At 42.1% G+C, this 23,811-nt stretch overlaps 1 protein-coding gene across 2 annotated transcripts in view; it reads left to right on the top strand.

Moving 5' to 3' along the window:
- The window catches only part of RBM11 (RNA binding motif protein 11), a 112,273-nt gene extending 88,747 nt beyond the window's left edge, over nt 1–23,526 (top strand). Inside the window, exons 5-6 of one of the 2 annotated variants that reach the window (XM_069203125.1) lie at nt 22,059–22,105; nt 22,928–23,064. In XM_069203125.1, the coding sequence (XP_069059226.1) occupies nt 22,059–22,076 (18 nt within the window). In that variant the 3' untranslated portion in view covers nt 22,077–22,105; nt 22,928–23,064. Of the gene's footprint in view, nt 1–22,058; nt 22,106–22,927 lie in introns of both variants that reach the window. The other variant, XM_069203124.1, reaches the window with a different exon arrangement.
- Nucleotides 23,527–23,811: the final 285 nt, after the last annotated feature.

Below are 23,811 nucleotides of genomic sequence, written 5' to 3'. Positions count from 1 at the left end.
TACAGATCTACCTATATATATATATATATAAATATATATCTACATAGATATATCTATAGATATATCCATGTACCTAGATATATCTATCTACATAGATATATATATATAGATATATACATATATATTTTTTTAGTTGTTGTATGGTTTCCTTGGGGGCCAAAATGGCCCCCAGGGAAACCCTACAACATCTAAAAAAAATAATTGCCCCCACAGGGGGTCACCCTGCCCACGGGCGACCCCCTGTCATTTCATTTTTTCTTTTTTTTTTGAAAAAAAATAAAATCCCCTGGGGGGGGGAGCGATCGCGCCCCCCCCCCCCCCCCCAGGGGGCAACTACCTTTTTTTTTTTTTTAAGAAAATTATGCCGGGGGGGGCGGCCCGTTTTCCGGGGGGGGCCGCCCCCAAAAGTGAAATCCCTGGTGTCTAGTGGGGTTTCCTGGCCCCCGATCGCAGCTGTGCTGCGATCGGGGGCCAGGAAACCGTTTCAGAAGGCCTCATAAGAAAGGGGAGACTCTCCCCTTTCTTACGAGGCCTTTTCAAAATGTTTCCTGACCCCCCCCGATCGCAGCTGTGCTGCGATCGGGGGAGCCAGGAAACCTGAAAGTGTTTCCTGGCCCCCGATCGCAGCACAGCTGCGACCGGGGGCCAGGAAACACTTTCAGGAAGGCCTCGTAAGAAAGGGGAGTGTCTCCCCTTTCTTACGAGGCCTTCCCGAACGTGTAAAAGGCCGTTTTCCCCATGAAAGCAGGAAGCAGCTGCAAGGCTGCTTCCTGCTTTCATGGGGAAAACACCTTTGCAACGTCAGCGCGCCTTGCGGCGCGCTGACTTCACAAAGGGGCGGGTGGGGGGCGGGGGGAGACACGGTAGCTTCCGTGTCTCCCGGGGAGGGGGAAAAAATAAATAAAAAATCCTCGGGTGCGACGCACCCGAGGATTTATTAATGCCCTTCCTGGTGTCGGCCACTGGTCGTGACCCGCACCAGGGAGGGTGTGTGGGCGTCGGCCAGTGGCCGACGCCCGCACTTAAGAGGTTAATCACTGAGCACAGGTATAAAGCTAGTCCATTACAAACCATGATAGATGGGAGGGACAGAAGATACAGGAAAGCTGGGTGACATTGTTTAAAATTCATTGATTTTAAAAATGGTATCCCAAACGTTTTCCTCGAGGTTGAATAAAATTTACAAAAAAGAAGTGTATGCATTGTGTTTTGGTCAGAGACTGTGTCACAAGGGCATTTTTCTAATTGTGGAGACCAATCATTAATCAGGGGAAAACTAACAAGGCGATGAAAGGACTCTAATCTTAAACGCGTAAGGACAAACCGGTGTCTTGGGTTCAAAACGTTACATCGGTATGGTTCCATACCATTTGTTTGCTGTATCATACGATTTCTCCTAACACTATATTTATTTGCCTCTATATCCCATCTCGATTCGGCCAGGTGGGTGAGGCAAGTATTTTTCAAGTCTTTCCTGGAGATTGTTTTCATTTTGTCTGGGGTAAAATACAGCTCAGGGTGACCCAGCTCGACAAAAAAATTCTTTATGTAGTTTAACCATGGGATTTTAAGCGAGTAAGTGAGTGCTAGAGCATCTGCTATAATGGCCCTGTTCAACCTCGCAGGATCAGAGGTCCATACTTTATGCCAAAGTAAAATTGGTTGGACACGAATAAGATCTGTGAGATATGTTACTCCCATTTCTGAGTGGCATACTAATGTTGAGGTTGATTTCGGGACGCTTAGGACTGTCTTCAAGAGAGCGTTTTCAGCTAGCTGTAAGGTGTTGCAGTCCCGATAGCCCCAAAGTCCTGCCCCGTACAATGTAACTGGAATGCATTTCACATTGTAGAGAGTCATCATATCTTTAAGATTTACTCACCCAACCTTTTTAGAGAAGTTTTTTATCGCCATGACAGTTTTTGTAAATAGCAGTTTCCTCGCTTTCATGGCTTGTACCCATGTGCCTTTGTTGTCGAACGTGATACCTAGGTACAAGAATGTCCCTGTATCGGCTAATTTCGCGTCTTTTAACACGATGTGACAATTCTTTGTGCAACTTCTGCAGTATGTCATTGAAAAAGTTTTAGTGTGATTAATTCTAAGACCCAGGGCATCCATACAATTATCAAAAGTTGTTAATAATCGTTGCAAGGCCACTGGGGTACGGGCCATCAGAACAGCGTCGTCCGAATGCAGAAGCGCTGGGATCTTTCGAGGGCCTACTTGTGGGAGATCGCTGCAGGCATCGGATAGGGCCCCCTCTAACCTATTAATATATAAGTCGAACAATAAAGGAGCTAGCACACAGCCTTGACGCACCCCTTGTTCAATAGGGAAGTGCATTCCCCCTGGAGCCCGTAACGAACCCTGACATTTGCTCCGGCGTACAGTTCCCTAATGAAGTGAACTATGGTAGTATCAACCCCCATGTCCAGTAAAATAGACCACAATTTTGAATGCACCACGCAGTCAAATGCAGGGGTCAGGTCGACAAACACGAGATATAGGGCTCCGGCCTTGGCCCTTGTGCATTTACCAAGTATGATCTCTAAGTTAAGAGTCTGTTCCGTCGTCCCTATCCCAGCCCTAAACCCATATTGTAAATCAGAGAGGATATGATTTTCCTCTGTCCAGTCTTGCAGTCTATTTAGAACAATACGTCCCACAATCTTTGCAAGTGTATCGAGCAAAGAAATTGGGCGATAGCATGCAGGATTTTGGCGACCTCCCTTTTTGTAGATTGGAATAATTATAGACTCAGCCCAGGTCGAGATGAAAGCTGTAGAACAACAGGCGTGTAGCACCTGCGTCAATAGTGGGCCCCAGACTGACACGTTAGTTTTATAGATATCAACTGGGACTCCATCTGGGCCTGGGGCTTTTCCGCTTTTGCTTGCATTAATGGCTTCAATAACATCTTTTAAGCTAAATGGTGAGATGGTAGCATGAGAGTCTAATCTAGGGAGATTTGATTCCAATGCCAGATTTTCTGAGGAATATATGGCAGAGAAGAAAGCAGCCCAATCCCTTTCCGTGATGCCAATTTCAATTTTTGGTGACTTTCCATCACATAGGAGGGGGGAATTCACAATTTTCCAGAACTTAACATTATCATTCTGGAGGCTTGCATCATAAAGGGATTGCCATGCCTCATTTTTTAAGTTCTGTTTTCTTTTCTTTATGGCGTTTTTGTACTCCTTCCTCTTTAAGCTTATTTTGCGTTTATCCGGGTTTTGTAGATGTAAATATCGTTTTAAGTTCTTGCAGGCTTGTGTGCATTCAGCGTCAAACCAACCTTTCTCCTCCTGCCGTCTCGGTTTGCTAAGGCTTACTTTAAGGGACTGTTTTATTCCAGCGGTAATTACGGTAAAGGCTTTAATACAATCTCGTGGGCTCGTGTTGTCTGAGAGGCAGATATTAAATTCTTTAGAATAATTACTCATTAGTCGTTTCATAAAACCTATAGGTTCAATCTCTGACCACCGGATTGTATAGCCGTTTCTTGGTCCCAATTCAATGTTTTCTACTACCTCTTCCAGTTCCCTATATTTGGGAGTATGTTGAGGAAGTATGAGGCCTAAGATTTGAGGATTATGGTCACTGAGAATAGTATCTTGAATATTATAATCAGATACATGAGAAAGAAGGTTGTTAGAAAGTAAGATAAAATCAATTATCGTATTGGCATGCCTACCATTAAAAGTGGGTTTCAATTGTAGTCTACCATGGGTCAGACTATTGCACAGGATGAGGTAAAAACTAAATAAGGCTTCATTCAACAAATTGCCTGAGTTATTGTGTGTGAAGTGTAGTAGATCATCGTCTCTGCCAGGCGCGTGAGGGCAGAGACCCTCAATCGTTCGAGGACACAGATGTGTATTAAAATCGCCACCCCACACGATATAAGACTGTTTATTTGAAGAGTTGCAAGCTCGATCTAGATCGTCCTGTAAGAGGTTAAGTACTGATCGGAAGTCTTGATGAGGTACGTTATTATAGAAATGAATGACCACCACTTGTGCAGTATTTTTTAAATCACATGTAATCCCTTGATAGAACGTATTAGAAGTTAAAGCAATGTCCTTGATTATATCACACTTGTTAGAAATGAAGGTGCATAAGCCACCCTTAGCCCTGCCCCGTACAGAAGGAACAGCAGGAGTATGTAATGTCCTGTAGCCATTTATGTGAATCGGATTCACAGTTCAGGTCTCTTGAAGACATACCCAGGGAAAACGCTCAATATATTCTGACCAAACCTCATTCTCCACTTTAGATCGAAGGCCTGCCACGTTCCAAAATAAAAATGAAAAATGCTCTCTATGCAGTTTTGTGGCCTGCCCCACAGGGAGCTTGTCGGTTGCCTGGATTCTCCCTGGAAAGGTGTTGCTTTCTTTACGTGCGAAAGAAGTCAATACACAGGTGGGTGATTTTTTTGACAGGGTACTTGAAAGCGATTCGTCTTTGGCAAATTGTCTAAAGGAAGAGTCCATATCCAGCCATTCTTCTCCGGGATATGCTGCCAGGCTGTCAACACCCAGTTGGACGGGGGCTAATGCTTCTGTAGGATGCATGGACCTGAGAAGTTCCTTGTCAGATGATAGTCAATCTGTGTCTACCAGGCTGAGTCCCCGGAATCTATTCACAGTGGGGATCATGTATTGGGTCTCAGGCCTCCTTATCTGTTCCCCAAAATGAAGGCCAGAACCATCATGGCCTATGGTACTCGTGTAAAAGAAACCCAAAGGAAGCAGGGCAATACATTGATCAGTAATCTGCTGTGGGCTTAAATTTCTTAGGATATCTTCGACCAGTGTACGGGTTTTGAATGAGAGAACTACACAATCACCCCTAAATATTTTATGGTTTCTACCCACCCATTTCACCCCTCTAACCATCTTAATGTCTTCAAAGAGTTTATTTCTCAAGCCAGGTATCGAATGGGTTGCAATCCAATTCAGGGACTTGTTCCTCAAGGCTGCCCATGATTCCTTCTGTACTCCAGGTAGGGTGGGGACGTTGGCAAGGACTACCACATAGGGGTTGCCGCAGGCGGGAGATCAAGTGGGCCTCTCCCTATTGGAGAAGTGCCCTGGTAAGGTTTAGCAATGTTTACATGTTCCCCACTATTTAGCGCCATTTTATGAGGTTGGGAATTATTAATTCTATTGGGTAAGACGCGAGAATCAGCTTGTCTTTGGGTTATCTGGGGAATAGGTGGTAGGATCTGATGCGTCAGAGGGGAACTAGCGTTAGGGTCAGTGTCGCCAGAATACTGGATAGTTGAAACCAGTGGATTTATAGATTGTGTCTTCAATGATTTGAGCAGATAATCCATTTTTCCTTCCAATTGAGTTAGGCGTTTTATTACCTGGTCAAAGCATGAGCTAACTAATTTTTCTAAGGCAGTCGTCGACTTTGCAGCACTAGTTTTTCCTTTCGCCGTATGAAATTTATTCTTATGATCAGGTTTTACATTTTGGAAGCCGGTTTGTGCGTTTTGCGTAGGTGCGTTAGATTGGGCTACCAGAGAGCCAGGTCTGATATTAGCAAGTGGCTCTTGTCTAGATACTTTGCCCTTCTTTGCTAATTGGGGTTTCCTTTTGCATTTTGGTGAAGGTGGATGCTCATCAGCATCTGAGATAGAATCAGTTGTGTCTTGAATGCAGCCATTTAAACTTCTAATCTGGGTTCCACTTTCCACAGGCTTTGCCGGGTTATCAGGAGTTATTGCTAGTGAGGGGGAATTGGGGGGAACTAGTGACCTATTCTGGGTAAGTATTTTTCCTTCAACATTAGTAATCTGTTTTTCTATTTCCCGCATGGCTCCTGAAATAAATTTCAATATTGACGTATGATTTTTTTGGAAGGAAATATCATTTACGCTAGATTGCTTCCTTTTTACCATTGTTACTGACTGCTTTGGGCAGAAGAGTTCTATGGTGATTACCTACGGGGTAAGAGATCGGGGGTCTGCAGTGCTTAGAAGACAATAGCTCCAACCGGAGCTATCTGAGCGTGCCGGGAAAAATATAAAAAGTGCTATCCGACCATGATGGAGGAGTGGGCCAGGTACAAGAGTCATGCAGACCTTCTGACAATACCTTTGTTGCATTGTTGCTTACTGACGGTGCGTTGATCCAGAGGAGGGGATGTGTCGCACTTGCAGGCGATGCGTTGTTTCCTTATTGGGAAATGTTGTTGAGGCTTCGATGTCCAGAAGCAGTGGTTACTGGTTCTGATGTGCCGGTGCTGCATTGGCCAGGCTGGGGCTGCGTTGTAAGAGGGGTCATTGTATCACGCAGTCAGCAAGCAGTGTTTGCAGCTTCAGTTCAGGCAGCGGCAAAGCGGCATTTCAGCAGCAAGATGCAACAGTTCCAAGTGACGTTCCAGTGTTGTTGCATCAGTTTTTGTGTTGCAACACCACACTCACCTCCAAGGGCACAGAACTGGATTTGTCACCACTTGCAGAGCAGGACTCACAGCAGAGGAACCCCAAGTGTTGGTAGCAAGATGCAGGTCAAGCCTTTGATATTCCTGAGACTTCAGAAGCACGAGACAAGCTCAGTCAGGCCCTTGGAGAAACATTAGGTTGCAAGATGTAGAGAGTTAGATCCAGTCCTCTCACTCCCAGACAAGAAGTAGCAGGCAGCAGGCCAACAAAGCAGAGCAAACAGCAAAGTGCCAGTCCCTCCTAACAAAACAGCAGTCCTTCTTCTTGGTAGATTGGCATCGGCCCAGAAGTGTTCTGAGTATATGGTGTCTGAGGCTCAGTACTTATGCCCAAAAGCGCCTTTGATGTAGGGGTAACTTCAAAAGATTTCTCTGAAGTGTACAATGATCCCTTTCAACCTAGTCCCGTCTCCAGACTACCAGTTGGGGGTAATCAGCCCTTTGTGTGAGGGCAGGACACAGCCTGTTCAGATTTGAGTGTGAACTGCCTCCCTCTCTCCCTGCCCAGGACGACTATCAGTAAGCAGATGAATGCAGGTGTATCTCCTATTACATCCAGCACTTCCTGTTTGTGACTGTCTGGAGAGATTGCACAAATGTAGCTGTCACATGAATCCTGACGTGTATTCAGAGACAGGCTTAGGCACAGAATGGTTAAAGTAGGAAAATGCCATCTTTCTAAAAGTGTAATTTCAGACTTGCAATTTAAAAAACTTTACCAAAAGATGTATTTTTAAATTGCTAGTCCAGAGACATCAAACTCTATTTTTTCTACCTTTTCACAATTGGAAATAACACTTAACTTAAGGTAACCCTAATGTTGGCCTATTGGAGAGATAGTCGTTGCAATAGTGAAAAAAGAATTTGAGTTTTTCACTACCTGGACGTGTTAAACTTAAAAGTATATGTCCAACTTTTTAAATACACTGCACCATTCACTTGGGGATAATCAGGGCCTACCTTAGGGCTGACTTACATGTAATAAAAAGGAAGGTTTGGGCCTGGCAAGTGGGTACACTTGCCAGGTTGAAATGGCAGTTTAAACTGCACACACAGGCTTTGCAGCGGCAGGCCTGAGACACGTTTGAAAGGCTACTGTAGTGGTTGGCACAATCACGGCTGCAGGCCTACTAATAACATTTGAATTAAAGGCCCTGTGCAGACAAAGTGCACTCTACTAGGAACACACCAGTAAATCAAATATGCCAATCATGGGGACACCAATATGACCATGTTTTAGACACAAAGCACATGCAGTTTAGCATTGGATAGCAGTGGCAAAGTGCCCAAATTCCAAAGACCAATAAAACAGGGCCAGAAAAGGAGGAGAAGAAAGGCAACAATTCTGGGGATGACATTGCAGAAAGGGCCATTTCCAACATAGGTCAACAGCAATGAGCATTGAACAATGTCCAAGCCAACTTGCTCATTTCTTCAGATGCTCCATTTTCTTGGTTATATGTTAGGCAAGGTCTATGGATCTTTGCAACCAGCTGGGAGTAGAACAAGCTAAACACCAAAATCTCAACAACAATTCCAATTTACAGTGTGACCCATATAGGCACACAAGGAAAATTCCAGGCGGAATAAAGTTGAAAAGTTTTATTACAAGGAGGCTCAAGATTATATAAATGAGCTTCAAGACAAAACCATAAAAGTACAGAATCACCATGGGTTGACCAAAACAGCAGATAAAGTTTAGGTGAGTCAACACTAAACAAACAAAACATTCAATAGTGACCATACAAAATATTAGCAATATGATTTGAGGGTTGAATGACAAAGGTTGCATTAAGAAAATTATAAAGTTACTTAAGCTTACTAACTTGGCAAAGGAAAACCCTACCAATTGGAAAAAGGACGTGCTGAGCTACAAGACATATGGACAAAAAGTGAAAAGCAAGTACAGGACAAAAAGAAATTGAAAAAACGTCATCTGGAGCAAAAGAAACTCAACCACAATTGGTAACATTAGGTAAAAAGGAAAGGCGTCAGCTTGTAAGAAGCTCGATAAAGAGTCATCGTCTTTGGGTATGAAGAAAAACCCTAATGTAAGCAAAGCATGAGAAAATCCAGCAAAAGTAGAGAGCCCAGTACCTCTCAGAGTCCAAAAAAGGATCAGCTCCTCATGAAAAGAGCAAGAGAAGTCAGGGGGCAAAGTACAAGGGGAAAAGAAGACAGGGTGACTACTCCAGGGGAAACCAAAGTGGGGCTGTCCGGGGGAAGCCAGGATGATACTGCTTCAGGAGAAGGGTCAAGCAGGACAGTCCCTGATCCAAAAGAGGAAGGGTATATCAAAATCGGAAGAGCAAGATGATTTGCCAGTTCATCGCTCCACACAACTCGAAAGATGAAATTGTCCAATCAGCATCTATCATATGACAGAGAACTGCAACATAGGGATATTTTCCCAAATCCAGGATGAGAACGGCATGCATCTTAGCTCACCCACATACATTGTTAAAACAAATGTAGATATTTTACTGACACAGTTTCTGAATTGTACTGGACTCAGGGTTAGTTTATCAGGCCCATTATGTGTGAAGCAAAAGGACATCTAGTACCACGCTAATATCTCATGGTGACATTACCTAAAAGAAAACGTTCATGATAGTAAGAATGACTAGACATTTTCAACAGTCAAGAAACAGGGCCTTCCAGGCTTCACTTAGGTTAAGCATAAGGAAAATATGAGGCTCAATTACATCAATGGAGGCACATAAAACATTCAAAATCATAAGCTCACCAATATTAATATTGTCTGTTCATGTTACTGTTAGTGTTTAAAACGAAGCTAAATAAACATTATTAATATATTCCATTGAATGTGGTGCAGAACTGCATTTTCCAACATTTGCATGTAGCTTTAAATCATTTGTCTTTGAGAAACTATTATCATTTAATGAAAACTATTAATCAACAACTTAAAGACATGATTAGAATCAAAACAATGAATGCCCATTGGCATAGGCTGTCAGTACACCACTTTATAACTACATTTCTAGAACTTTCAATGGCAAATGGCAATGGTAAAATGCAAACTCTGTCCCGTTCAGGTGATTACTGTGATATCAAAGTACCTTTTGACATTTCTGCAATATCACTTCCATTTTCCATATTGCCTCTTTGAGGGTGATTCATGTTGGCTGTAGTCTGTCAGTGCTTCTTCATTAACTGATGTTTTTGCGTACCCGTCTGGTTAAATGACAGCCTCCTTCTACTTATGTAACATTTTCCAGTATGCATGATAACCATGTTTATACTGATTTTTTTTTTTTTTTCCCTTTTGTATTTTCCCAAAATTCTCCACTATTACAATCAGTTTAAGAAAGTATTATTCTGCTTTTCCTACTACAAAGTTGGAGGGTATTTAAAAAATATTGTATACTGTTTTTCGTACTTTACACAATTTTGAGAGCAGTCCCCAGTATCACTTTAGGAAGCATGCTATGAAACATCAACCAAACTCCTTTTTTTACTGGAACCAGGAAAACCACCTATGGAATTGAGATTCTGGATTTGTTCCTTCAGTAATTTTTTAACTTACAGTAATTGTCATAGCTTAAAGTTTCATTCTGAAGAAAAAAATACCTAGTGGTACATCACTTGGGGTTTAAGGAGCAAGCGGGATATCAGCATTTACCCCCACCCCCTTCCTCAGACTCAACAAGAAACCGAGGAAGCGTCAAGAGATTAAAGAGTTGATGAGTTCCAGAATGCTATCAAACACCTTGACCTACTGTTCATTCAAGCTTAGTGGTGGAATAACACAAATCTTTTGAGTCATATTTTCCTGCACTTCACCGTCTTGATGCATCCTGTGAATTTGACATTTTTTGTGACTAACTCATAAAAGACCAGCTAACTAATTGGTGTAATTATGAGTACTGGAAGAATTTTTAGGCCTCAATAATCCATGGTTGTCTGAGGCTGTTTGTTGGGTTGGCCAAAAGTGTTGTTTACTAAAACCTCTGCTAAAGAATTACACTCTGGCATTGAATTATCATACTGCAGTAACAGTGTGAATGTTGACAAGCAACAGAAGTACAATCAAAGTCCTATAGCAAATACCGACAAAATCGAAAGAAATAATTTGTTACAGATACAGATGTACTTATTTGGCGAACTTTAAAAAAAAAAGCCCAATCTTAAAAGCTTATATAAAAAAAAATGTGGTCACAGAGGAAACTTTGCTTGTGTTTGGAAGGCCACTAGGAACATTACTGTGAATGTAATTGCTGATGATAATGATGAGCAGACGGCTTTATCTGACCACATTGACACCTCAGTTTTATCCTTCACAGACACGCATAGAGGAGAATATAATAAGTTGATTCCCCTTAATGGTGGCATTGATGTTACTTATCTAGATGATGATGATACAGCTATTAATGTGTCCATTGATGGTGTTCAGTTGAATCTTTCTAGATTCTGGTTTCAAAAGTATAATAATGTCACCACCTTTTTTGGTAAGTGGCCTATATATTGGGATCAGTTTATTCCCTAGAGAGGTACATCCTAGTGGATGCCGGGTTCGGGCTCCTAATATGCTGGGGTACCTTGTTACAGAACTTTTATTACAGAATGAAAGGACTGGAGGCAAAGTAAATGTTACTGAAAAGCGAATTGATATTTTAGAATGACTATACCTTGGAAAAAATAAATTTTATTCGTGGTGCACAGTAGCATTTCTTAGCTATCTTAGAAACAGGGTATAGATTAGCCTGTTACTAGTGAGAAAGAACTACATGTCCGTAACCCCAGACTTCTGAATGAAAGTTGTAATATTTTGGATATTTTTCATTAAGCCTTTTCTATTAAGGTGGGTATTGGTAAGGGGCACCCATACTGTTAAGGAAAAGGATAACTGTATTTCATTAAAACATCATCTGGGAAATGTACCTCTAGATGTTACAAAGGATTTGTCCTCTTCCTTGTAATATTTGGTTAAGGATGATCAAATTGAGCCCAGCCCTTCGATTCATCATTGTGGTAGTGCAAAAAGAAAAGAGAAATGGGGGGGTTGAGAGTATGCATTAATCTTAAATCAGTTAATCAAGCTATTAGATTGATAACTTCTCATTTTCGTAGAGGGAAGATTTGTGGCACAAGTTGACCACTTTTTCATACTTGACAAGCGATCTGCATATCATCAGTTCACGCTTCCCAAAGAATATTGCCACTGTACTCTTTTTGTTACTTCGGATGGTCTATATCAATATTGTCACATGCCGTTCTGTTTTGCCTCCGGGACAGCAGTTTTTCAAATGTTAGTTTCTAACCTATTTAAGAATCTAGCTGATGTGGTCACATTTCAGTTTAATCTACTTGGCCTAGGTTAAGGTGTCATATATCTACATCCTTGAGAAGGCATTGATAATTCAGAACAAGACTGGAGCGGCCCGTAGCAAGGATACATGTTACTTTGTAAAGAAGAAATTGATTACATAGCTATTAAAAGGAGTTCACCTCTGGCAGTCAATTTGAGCCAGTTGTGTCAATACCAAGGAAGGTATCCACAGTCATAGAAAGAGAGATAGTAGCATTTAAGTGGGCTGTTAAAAAATGTTGCTTCTTTGTGTGGGACAGTGGATTTTTGCTATCTACTGATTGTCACCAACTAGTTAATCTTTTGAATATAAAAGCTTGGGGTTTAAACCACAGATAGAATTACTAGGTTGAGTACATAATTATTTAAATATCATTTCAATGGTAAAGACATTCCTGGCACCAAAAAGGCCATGCCAGACACTTTTTGTCTCTCTTAATCTCTGTGTAAATGTGAAGATTTTGATGATGAAATTGCGTGGTTTTTTTTGTTTTTTTTGCGATGTTCCTCTGTGATACCAGGTAACAAGCATTAACTCTTTCACCTTCTGAATAGTTGGAGGTGTTAAATATTGATGAGATGTTGAAGATTTGTTTTGAAGTGCTGGGTGGAAGGATGGCTGTTAGAAATTGGCTTTCTGGCTGACACAGGTATGCATCTTGATCAACCAGGAACCACATTTCTAGTCAGGATAAGTCACAAACATACCCTAAATTAAACCTGTGATCACTTCCTGGTAGCTTGGCACAGAGCAGTCCGCCTTAAAGTAAGAGGCAATTTGTACAGTATTTGTGAAATGCTTCTAACAGTAAAAGAGCGCAAACACCACATAAAAAGATACCACCCCTGGTTAGAAAAATATAACTTAATTTACCAAATAAAACAACACCAACATGACAAAAATCCAGTAAGTAGAACTTGAGTGATAAATGTGTAAAGAATAAACTGTAAGATGGCTCTTAGAAGCAAAAAGCGCCAGCTGGGGATATCTGGTCGTGCCAGACCGGGATAAAGATAAAAGTTCAGGCTGACCGTGATTGACCGTGGTCTGGCTACAGGAACCTGGCTACAGGTCTTGGGTGCAAGTGCCAGCCGCGTCAGCATCTAGCCGATGCACTTATTCTGATGAGCCCAGTGACTGTGATGCTGAGTTCGTCATTGAGGTTGTTGACGGTGATGCAGTGACCTTGCACCGAAGGAAAGGCCGCAGTGCTGGTTCCGAAAGTGATGGGCTGGTTTTATCCACGGAATCTGAGATGCACAGCTTTGGTCCATGCAACAGCAGAGATGCTGTTGTTCTGGTGGAGCAGCACCCAAAGATCTACTCCGAATGGCCCAGGATTGGGGTGGCACCACTTGCAGGTCAGACTCACAGCTGGCAGAATCCAGTTGTAGTGTTGAGTTGGTTGGAAGTCTTTTTTTTTTTTGTTCCTGAGACTTCAGATCAGGACACCAGTGGCAGGCTGTTGGAGTCACTCTGGGTTGGAGAGATGCATGTCCAGTCCTTCTCACCCAGGTAAGGATGGCAGAAGGTCAGCACAGCCAGACCACAGTTATTCTATAGCAGCAGACCAGCAGAGTGGCAGTCCTTGTAGAAGCACAGCAGTCCTTCTTACTGACAGGGTACCCACAGGGCCAGAAGTATACTGAATTGGTAGTGTAGGAGGTCCAGTCCTTATACCCACTCATGCCTTTGAAGTGGGAGAGACTTGAAAGAAGCCTTTGAAGTCCACAGAGGTCCTGTCCTTGCTCCAGACTCACTACAGGGGCTATGCAGCTTTTTGTGTTGGTCAGGACACAGTCTATTCAGCTGTAAATGTGAGGCTGTGGCCAGCTCCTCCCTCCCATCTTGTTAAGTTGGCCCATCAGGGCCCATCAAATCGCACCTTAACTCCCATTGTATGTGGCTGTCTAAAGGGAATACAAAAAGCCTAACTGTCACCCCAGACAAGTGATCAGAGAGAGGCTGCAGGCACACAAGGTTAAGAGCAGGAAAATGCCATTTTCACAATTGTGAAAATAAATCTGACCTTACCATTAAATATGATTTATCATGACAATTCCATAAGTACTAAACATGACCGAAATACCTCCTCTCAGAAAGGAATTACAGCTGACTAAATTAAATAAGGAATCCCCAGGGTTATCCTATGGGAGTGTTAGACCCCACAGTAGTGAAAAACGAATTCAAGAGATTTTCACTACCAGGATATGTAAAACTTAAAAGTGCATGTCCATCCTTTTTAAATACAGTGCACCCTGCCCTTGGGGCTGTCTAGGGCCTAACTTAGGGGTGACATGTTTAAAAATAGGGAGGCTTAGGCCTGGCAAAAGGGGAACTTTTTCAGGTCAACATGACAGTTTAAAATGCATGCACTGGCTCTGCAATGGGAGGCCTGAGACAGGTTTTAAATGGCTAATTAAAGGGTTGGGAGAATCAGTGCTGTGGGCTTACTAGTAGCATTTATTTTACCCGCCTAGGGTACACGTAGTGCACTTTACTAGGGAAGTAAATGCAATATGTCATTTGGGTGTATGCCAATCAAACCATATTTTAGGGAGAGAGCACAAGCATTTTAGCACTGGTTAGCAGTGGTAAAGTGCACAGAGTCCTAAGGCCAACAAAACTATTTCAGCAAAATTGGAGGCAAGCAGGCCAAACGTTTGGGGGAAGACCAATCAAAGGCTGTCAGGGCTAACAGTAGCCCAAAGACAAGAAATTACTTGGCCCTTTAGTAAGTGATAAGCAGTACAAAACAACACTTTCACCATTGTTACAAGTAGATGTTCCAGTTAAACCTTGGTGTAAATTAACCATATAACTTTTGGGACTCATTTAGAGCACTAGCCAAACAGTAGAATGTATGCTTTAGTTTTAGAAGACTATTCTCTCAAATAGGTGAAAGTATAATTTATTGCCATACCAATACCAATGTAGTTATTCACTTTATTTCTAATGGTTTTAGCATAGAAGGTTTCCCGTCAAAATTAGATTCAGATACTGGTAAATAATTCACTTTTGGTAAAATGTCTTCATTTTTGACAGGTACTGGGGTCAAACATAGGACATCTATCTATCACCCACAATCTATTGTGCTGGTCAGGAGAGTCAGTCTGTTAATTTTAAATGTATTTAGTGGATAGTTTTGCTCAGAAAGCATTTGCTGAAATACATCACATCCATGTTATAGCTGTACTGAAAACACTAGCTATTGTGTCACTGGCTACATTCTTAAAATTCAGACTTATGTCCAGTGTGGATTAGAGACTACAAAATGAGACAATGTGACTTGTGGAGAGTATATGAGAATGTTTATGAGCATCAAGAGAGCTGGATTAACAAGTTTTTTTGTCAATCACCATGCCAAAAGTGTCAGCAAATTCAAAGTATGAGATTATCAGAATGTAAAAAAAAAAAAAAAAACTTGAAACATACAAATCTGCTTTTAGGAGCATAATTAACCTCTTAGCTGCTGGGCCTTTCCCCCCCAAGTGCTGAGCCCTTTTTTGGCTATTTGGGGTAGTTCACGCTTAGGCCTTCAAAACGTTTTGTCCACATAAGCTATCCTCGCCAAATTTGCGTCCTTTTTTTCCAACATCCTAGGGATTCTAATGGTACCCGGAGTTTGTGGTTTCCCCTGGAGGAGACCAAGAAATTAGCCAAAATACAGTAAAAATTTAGTTTTTTTCAAAAAAATGGGAAAAAAGGGCTGCCGAAGAAGGCTTGTGTTTTTTTTCCCTGAAACTGGCATCAACAAAGGGTTTCTGGTGCTAAAATCACCATCTTCCCACCTTTCAGGAACGGGCAGACTTGAATCAGAAAACCACATTTTTCAACACAATTTTGGCATTTTACTGGGACATACCCCATTTTTACTATTTTTGGTGCTTTCAGCCTCCTTCCAGTTAGTGACAGGAATGGGTGTGAAACCAATGCTGGATCCCAGAAAGCTAAACATTTCTGAAAAGTAGACAACATTCTGAATTCAGCAAGGGGTCATTTGTGTAGATCCTACAAGGTTTTCCTACAGAAAATAACAGCTGAAATAACAAAATATTGAAAGTGAGCTAAAAAAACAGCCATTTTTCTCCACGTTTTACTCTGTAACTTTTTCCTGCAATGTCAGATGTTTTAAAGCAATATACCGTTACGTGTGCTGGACTCTCCCAGTTGCGAGGATATATAGGGCTTGTAGGTTCATCAAGATCCCTAGGTACCCAGACCCAATAAATGAACTGCACCTTTCAATGGGTTTTCATTCTATACCGGGTATACAGCAATTCATTTTCTGAAATATTAAGAGTGAAAAATAGGTATCAAGAAAACCTTTGTATTTCCAAAATGGGCACAAGATAAGGTGTTGAGGAGCAGTGGTTATTTGCACATCTCTGAATTCTGGGGTGCCCATACTAGCATGTGAATTACAGGGCATTTCTCAAATAGATATCTGTTTTACACACTGTCTTATATTTGGAAGGAAAAAATGTAGATAAAGACAAGGGGCAATAACACAAAGGGTACATAGAGCTAGCCAGTGGCTGTGTACTAAGATGGTGTGCACTTCCAAAAAATGTTCTTCTTTGCTGGTATTAAAATCTAAAAAAGTACATATTATTGACAGTTAGACGTATATAATATACGGAGTGCCAGAGTGGCTCCACACCCAGCCACAAGGTGTGTAGATTGTGATCCCGAAGGTCCACAATGAGTGAATTAAGTTGAAAGAACCACAGCACATCAAAGCATTCCAAATCTAAGTCCTTTATTCTTCTTGGGTATTCAATGAAAACAGCAAACGTTGTACCAATCCATGTATATACAGCCGACATGTGTTTTGTCGTGAAAATGACTTTTTCAAGGCTCATTAAAGACTGTAAGTTATTTGATCTGTGTCACAATATGGTCGTCTTGTAATATTCGGTGTAGAAGTTGCTTATCACATGTGTGGATATATCAATATATATTTGACGGTACACCTTGGTAATGAATCAAGGTTTGTACCAGGACCATGATATGTCCAACAGTCGTGTGTTCGATCCCGTTTCTTGTTTGTAGTGGTCAGACCAAGAAGAATAATGGACTTACATTTGGAATGCTTGGAAACACAAAGGGGATACATCACATTTTCTCAAAGAAAACATAGGTGTTTTTTTGCAAAGTGCCTACCTGGCCATTTCTCAAATAGACATCTTTTTTACACACTGTCTTACATTTGGAAGGAAAAAATGTAGAGAAAGACAAGGAGCAATAACACTTGTTTTGCTATTCAGTGTTCCCCCAAGTCTCCCGATAAAAATTGTACCTCACTTGCGTGGGTAGGCCTAATGCTCGCGACAGGAAACGCAACATGGACACATGACATTTTTACATTGAAATCTGACGTGTTTTTTGCAGAGTGCCTACCTGTAGATTTTGGCCTTTAGCTCAGCCGGCACCTAGGGAAACCTACCAAACCTTGGCATTTTTTAAAACTAGAGACCTAGGGGAATCCACTATGGGGTGACTTGTGGGGCTCTGACCAAGTTCTGTTACCCAGAATCCTTTGCAAACCTCAAAATTTGGCTATAAAAACAAATTTTCCTCACATTTCGGTGACACAAAGTTCTGGAATCTGAGAGGAGGCACAAATTTCCTTCCACCCAGCATTCCCCCAAGTCTCCCGATAAAAATGGTACCTCACTTGTGTGGGTAGGCCTAGCGCCCACAAATGGAAATGGCCCAAAACACAACGTGGACACATCACATTTTTTCACAGAAAACAGAGGTGTTTTTTACAAAGTGCCTACCTGTGGATTTTGGCCTCTAGCTCAGCCGGCACCTGGGGAAACCGAGCAAACCAGCGCATTTTTGAAAACTAGAGACCTAGGGGAATCCAAGATGGGGTGACTTGTGGGTCTCTGACCAGGTTCTGTTACACAGAATCCTTTGCAAAGCTCAAAATTTGGCTAAAACAAAAACCTCACATTTCTGTGACAGAAAGTTCTGGAATCTGAGAGGAGGCACAAATTTCCTTCCACCCAGCGTTCCCCCAAGTCTCCCGATAAAAATGGTACCTCACTTGTGTGGGTAGGCCTAGTGCCCGCGACAGGAATAGATCACACAACGGTCAATGTTGGTCCTTACATGAGGCAGCTGTTGATCCTGGCGTGATCCATTCCTGACGCAGGCACTAGGTGTAGGCACTCAAGTGGGGTAGTGTTTTTCTCAGGACAGGTGAAGAATCACTGGGTGGTAGGAATTTTGTGGATCCCAGCATATTCCTGTAGTTTGTGTGACAGAAATGCGAGAACAATAGAATTTTTATTCAACATTTCAGCTTTGCAGGGTATTCTGGGTAAGAAAACTTTGGGGAATCCACACAAGTCACACCTCTGTGGACTCCACCGAATGTCTAGTTATCAGAACTGTTTGGGTTTAGTGTGTTTCTCTATATGGCCGCCGAACCCAGGACCAAAAACACAGGTGCCTGCCATACAAAACCAGTTTGTTTTGCGATAGATAATTTTGATGTCTCCACAATACGATTTGGGCGGTGGAATTTGGGGCTGAACTAAGTTGGGGAGCTCCCAAGAGAGCACTCTCTCTCTCTGCTTGCCGCCGCATTCAGCTGCTCTCTGGGTTGGGCTAACCCACTATTACCCCGTTGCACAGACTACCTGCGAAGGAACAGCAGGACTGTCCTCATCACCTCCCTCATAATTTACTGGACAAGGAGTTATTGAATGGGACTCCTCCGACTGAAAAATCACTCCCATAGTCTGCGCCATTGTCCTATCCCTCAGATGCTGTCTCAGTATCTGATGTCTCAGTCTCTGATCCTATGTCAGAGCTGTCCTCTATAACCTGAGTGATCGCAGCAGTCATCCATCAAGATGCCATCTCAGCTATTGGCTAAACTGTTGCTCTAAAACACTAGCCTACGTAGACAGTCACAAAATCGATGGTGTGTGTGAGATACGTGCAACAGTAGAGGCTACCTTACCTGCGCTTCTTCCCTCAATGAGCACGTTCTTTCAAGACACTCAAAACACACCTTGTCACATACCATTCGTCACAGTCTTTAGCACCTCCTGCGCCTAGTCCAACAATCATTATTGGTGCTTCCACTCCCTCCTCCTAGGATTCCCTCATTACCACCCAGCAAAAGTGCCCTTCATCTCTCCATAGCCACCCTCCACCCCGCACATACATTTCATTTGTATTATAGCGCAGGTAATGGCTGACTTTACTAATGTACTTAGCTATTTACATAAAATACAGATGTGCTCTTTGCAGTAGGCATATAAACCTTCTGCGCTTCTTTATGGCACTAAAACTGCGCCACTAGACAAGTCTGACCCTTTTGTAGCAGAAACATAATCACAATACTTACTTGACTTTTTTATTGCTGCCTAAAAGCTACAGTTGAAAAGCGTCAGTTGAAGTATGTGCATTGCTTTGAAGACGCATGCTGCAACTGCAAGACAACTGGTGGCAAATCTATATATATATCATTTTTTTATGTGGGTCTGGTGTTCCTGGGGGCCGATCGCAGCCCCCAGGGAAACCACACACGTATTGACAAAAGTGATATATATATATAGATATATATATATATATATATATATATATATATATATATAGATATAGATATAGATCTATCTCTCTATATATATCTATATATATCTATATATATATATACATATATCTATAGATCTATCTATAGAAATATACATGTAGATAGATATATCTACATAGATATATCTATATATATATAGATCTATATATATATAGATCTATATTTTTTTTTAGTTGTTGTATGGTTTCCTTGGGGGCCAAAATGGCCCCCAGGGAAACCCTACAACAACTAAAAAATATATTGCCCCACAGGGGGTCGCCCTGCCCACGGGCAACCCCCTGTCCATTTCTTTTTCGTTTTTTTTTGTTTGTTTTTAAATAAAATTTAGCCCCAGGGGGCACCTACCTTTTTTTAAAAAACAAATATGCCCCCGGGGGGTGGGGGGGCTGGCCCGTTTTCCGAGGGGGCCGACCCCCCCAAGTGAAATCCCTGGTGTCTAGTGGTGTTTCCTGGCCCCCGATCGCAGCTGTGCTGTGATCGGGGGCCAAGAAACACTTTCAGGATGGCCTCGTAAGAAAGGGGAGAGTCTCCCCTTTCTTACGAGGCCTTCCTGAACGTGGGGAAGGCCGTTTGTGGCCGTTTTCCCCATTGGAGAAGGAAGCGGCCGCAAGGCCGCTTCCTGCTCCGATGGGGAAATCCACTAAGTGACGTCAGCGCGCCTCACGGCGCGCTGACGTCACAAAGGGGCAGGTGGGGGGAAGAGCTTCTGTGTCTCCCGGGGAACAAAAAATAAATAAATAAATCCTCGGGTGCGACGCACCCGAGGATTTATTAACCCCCTCCCTGGTGTCAGCCACTGGTCGTGACCAGGGAGGTAGTACGGGCGTCGGCCAGTGGCTGACACCCCCATTCAAGGGGTTAAGGATGCTGGTGAAAGATTGGCTAATGTGCGAGTAAAGCAGTGGGATACTACTGAAGTAGCTGTAGCTTCTTTGTAGATATGAGAACCAGTGCAACACAAAGGATGAATACAACAGTTATATGTATATCTTGTTTTGTGATTTGCTGTAGTCTTATGTATTCTCCCTCTGTAATTTAAGATGTTGTTTGTTAAGGGTAAGGAAGTAGATATGTTAATTGTGCCATTTATACTATGACCCTCCACCACACAAAACGAGCCAGCGTTAGAATGTTGACCACACGGACCTGCTGAGGATAGGTGGCTTGTGCTGAATGGTGATAGGAAGAGAAATGACCTAGCGATCTCCGTGGCAGTATTGAGAGGACTGCTGTCAGAACAGGAATAATGTTTACCTGTGAATCGAACCTTGTTCTTGTATTAGTTTTTTGGAAATTACCACCATTTCTTTCCCAGATTTTAGCTGTTTTTGCTGAGCCAGTATTTGCTGGCCATACCATGATGCACACTTTACTCTTTTTTAAACAGTGGCAAAGCGCTTATGCTCTCCTCTTTAAACCTTTTGAATTGGCATAGCCCTAATTGGCACACCTAATTTACTTGTGCATCCCAGGCATTTGGTATTACATGTCCCCACTGCCTGTAATTTAAATGCTTCTGGTACTAGGCATAAAAGTGCCATCTCCAGAACAATCCTGGACCTGTGAAGAATAGGGAAAGGACTGCATTGCTGCCTGAAGAACCTAAAAAAAAGACTGGACCTGCTTGCCTTGAACTCAGGACCCCTGAAGCAAGTCCAAAGGTCAGCTGGCAAACTTCCTGTTTGAGCTACAGGGGCACAGCAAGCTTCCAAAGGCCCCTATCTATGAAATAGTCTAGCGGAATAGTTCGAACTGGCTGCCCTGGACCCTGCTAGTGGCCTCTGTTAGAGTGAGTCCTAATCCCCAAGTGTTGCCCCCAGGTCCTGGACACTTAGCTGTGTTAGAGTGTGTACTGCTCTTGTCCCAAACTGTAAGAAGTGGGACTTAGGAATTTTCTGCCAACTTTCTGCATGGAGAACCAATAGAAACAAAGATTATCATTGAAGCCGCAGCCGTTGATACCAAATCACCGGCTGGCTTCAGCTTGCTAGTTTGCCTCACTAAGGAAGATCTGACATTTATAAATGTTAGTAAGCCCGAAGGTGGAATGTTTCATCAGGACCAATGCTAAGCAGTATCTGACCGCTGTTGAGGCCCTTCCAGACACAGGCTTCGTCTACTCTGAGCTTTCCCATCTTTTGTGACGACAGCACCAGGACCACACTTTTCAGCAGCCTGCCAGCATTGAGCCACGCTTCAGATCCAACTTTCATCTTGCGAGTTCGAAGTCTCATCGATAGCCACTTTTTCTCCATAAATGTTTGAGTCTGAAGGTGAACCTTCCACCGGAATGTACCTTGTCCTCGTATCTGAATAGCTATTCATTACAGTCTTCCTTAACTCATGACTTTGACCTGGTCTAGTATGACCAGATGACTGCTGATAGTGCTTTGTGCTTTTTGGTGCTGTTTTCAGTTCAAAGTTTAAAAAATCATATCTCTGGTTCTACTTATTGGAATGTTGTTGTTTTGGTGACATTTTATATATCAAATTATTTTATTTTTCTAAATTGGTTTAAGGTTTTTCTTGTGTTGTGTTTTCACTTTATTACTGTTTGAGTACTGCATAAAAACTTTACACTTTGCCTCTAGGTTAAGCATGCATGCTTTATGCTATGCTATTAGTATTGTTCTGTTTGTTCTGTTTCCATTTAGAAGCAGTTGTTTTGTTGAAAAGAGCAAATTACGTAGCAGATAGTGGAGTATGTGGCAAGTATATTAAATCCATAACTATACAGAAAACACTGCTGATGCAGAATTTTAGCGTCTCTGTTCCTGGTTCATCAACCCACCTATAATTTTAGTGACCTTGCCTGCCCACACCCTCCATCGCTTTGTTCTACCTACATTTATCATTTAGGCTGAACAAAGGTTAATGCACTGAGTTCTGGGTTCTCAGACCACAATCCGTCAGACAGCTTCAGCTATTGCTCTTTTAAATTTTGTTTTATGGCAGTAAGCTTGATCACATGTTCACATCCACCTGAAAAGAAGGGCAGATCAGTGCCATGCCTGGTGGGACAGTGCTTTATTTTACAAGGCAATCTCCGCACACATTGTTACGTAAACATTTTACTACAAACAACCCTAAATGTAAAATTGCCCCTTTGTATGTCACTTTGAAAATAGCAAAAACATTTAATGTGCGTCTACTATATATTCTGATTGTCAACATGCACCACTTTATATATATGCCCCTCTTTCCACATCAATAGCAGAAAATGCAATTGTCCCTCTTAAAATTAAAAGCAAGCGCTTTTTGCTTTGTCTATGTTTTCGTGCAGCTTAGTTCCAGGTGTTTGCTATACTTTAGGTATTGCAGTATTTGCAACTCTATGTTTAAATTCTTCACACAGTATGTTGTACTGTTACATACTGAACAATGTTGCAAATTCCCATTTTAAATGTCAATGATGTAATGCAGAAAGTGATAGAGATATTGTTTTTCTTCATTGTCGGCGTTCATTGTGGTCCTTTAACGTTGATTTCAGCTACAACAGTTCTGATTGTTTTATGTTTTCTAGGAGAAAAATGTGTTTACTCATCATTACGGGACAGTGGCCCAGCAGCCTTATAGCCAGATGGTACCCCAGCTGCCTGTCAGTTGGCCAACGACCCCTTACACAAATGCTGCTCAGGATGTTGTACCTGAGCCTCCCTCTGCAGTGTATCAAACCCAGAGAGGACATGAATTCCAATCCCTTGCTCATAGCAATCGCAAAAGGAAAAGGAAGCTGCAAGTCAGTGAAGACGAAAGTGACAGCAGTGTGGAGAAGAAAAGGCGCGAGAATACAGGAACCTATGAGCAAAAGTATAGGAAGTTTAAAGGAAGGAAACGCTAAGGAAAGTTATTTCATTCGATTTGGTTTATAGTTTTCTTGTATTGCACTATTTTTCCCAAGAAATAACCTCCCTTTCTCTCTCTTTGCAACTCTGCTGTGTCATTGAGTTAGATAAATGTTTAGTTTGTGTTTCCACATTAATGTTCAGTATTGTAATTATTTATATATGTATTGTTTCCCAAATAAAGAATGGATTAAGCACCACTCATCGTTATTTTTCAAATATTGTAATTTAATTTGAAGAATTGTTGACCATAGTAAACTCTTCTACATTAAATAGCCTACGTTTCACAGTTTGTTTTGCTTTTATGCTAATTAATGTGTCAACTTTTGCATAAAGCTTTTTTTCTTCATGTCGGAGCTGAAGGCAGTGACGGCACACTGTAAATATGACTTCTGGTGGGTGTAGGAGTGTGGTAATCTGCAACAATAGAGGCCCAAAAGAAAGGCGACCCCCGGGATATTGAAGGTCAGCTGGGACCATGGGCACTTTACAGTGACTGCCTTTTTGATCGACATGCTCATGAAATACGTGGACTTACGCCATAAGGTTTGAAACTTCGGCT

This window comes from Pleurodeles waltl, chromosome 8 (assembly GCF_031143425.1).
Source record: "Pleurodeles waltl isolate 20211129_DDA chromosome 8, aPleWal1.hap1.20221129, whole genome shotgun sequence".
NCBI lineage: Eukaryota > Metazoa > Chordata > Amphibia > Caudata > Salamandridae > Pleurodeles > Pleurodeles waltl.
The sequence above is the reverse complement of the archived record's forward strand: the minus strand, read 5'-3'. Positions and strand labels throughout refer to the sequence as shown.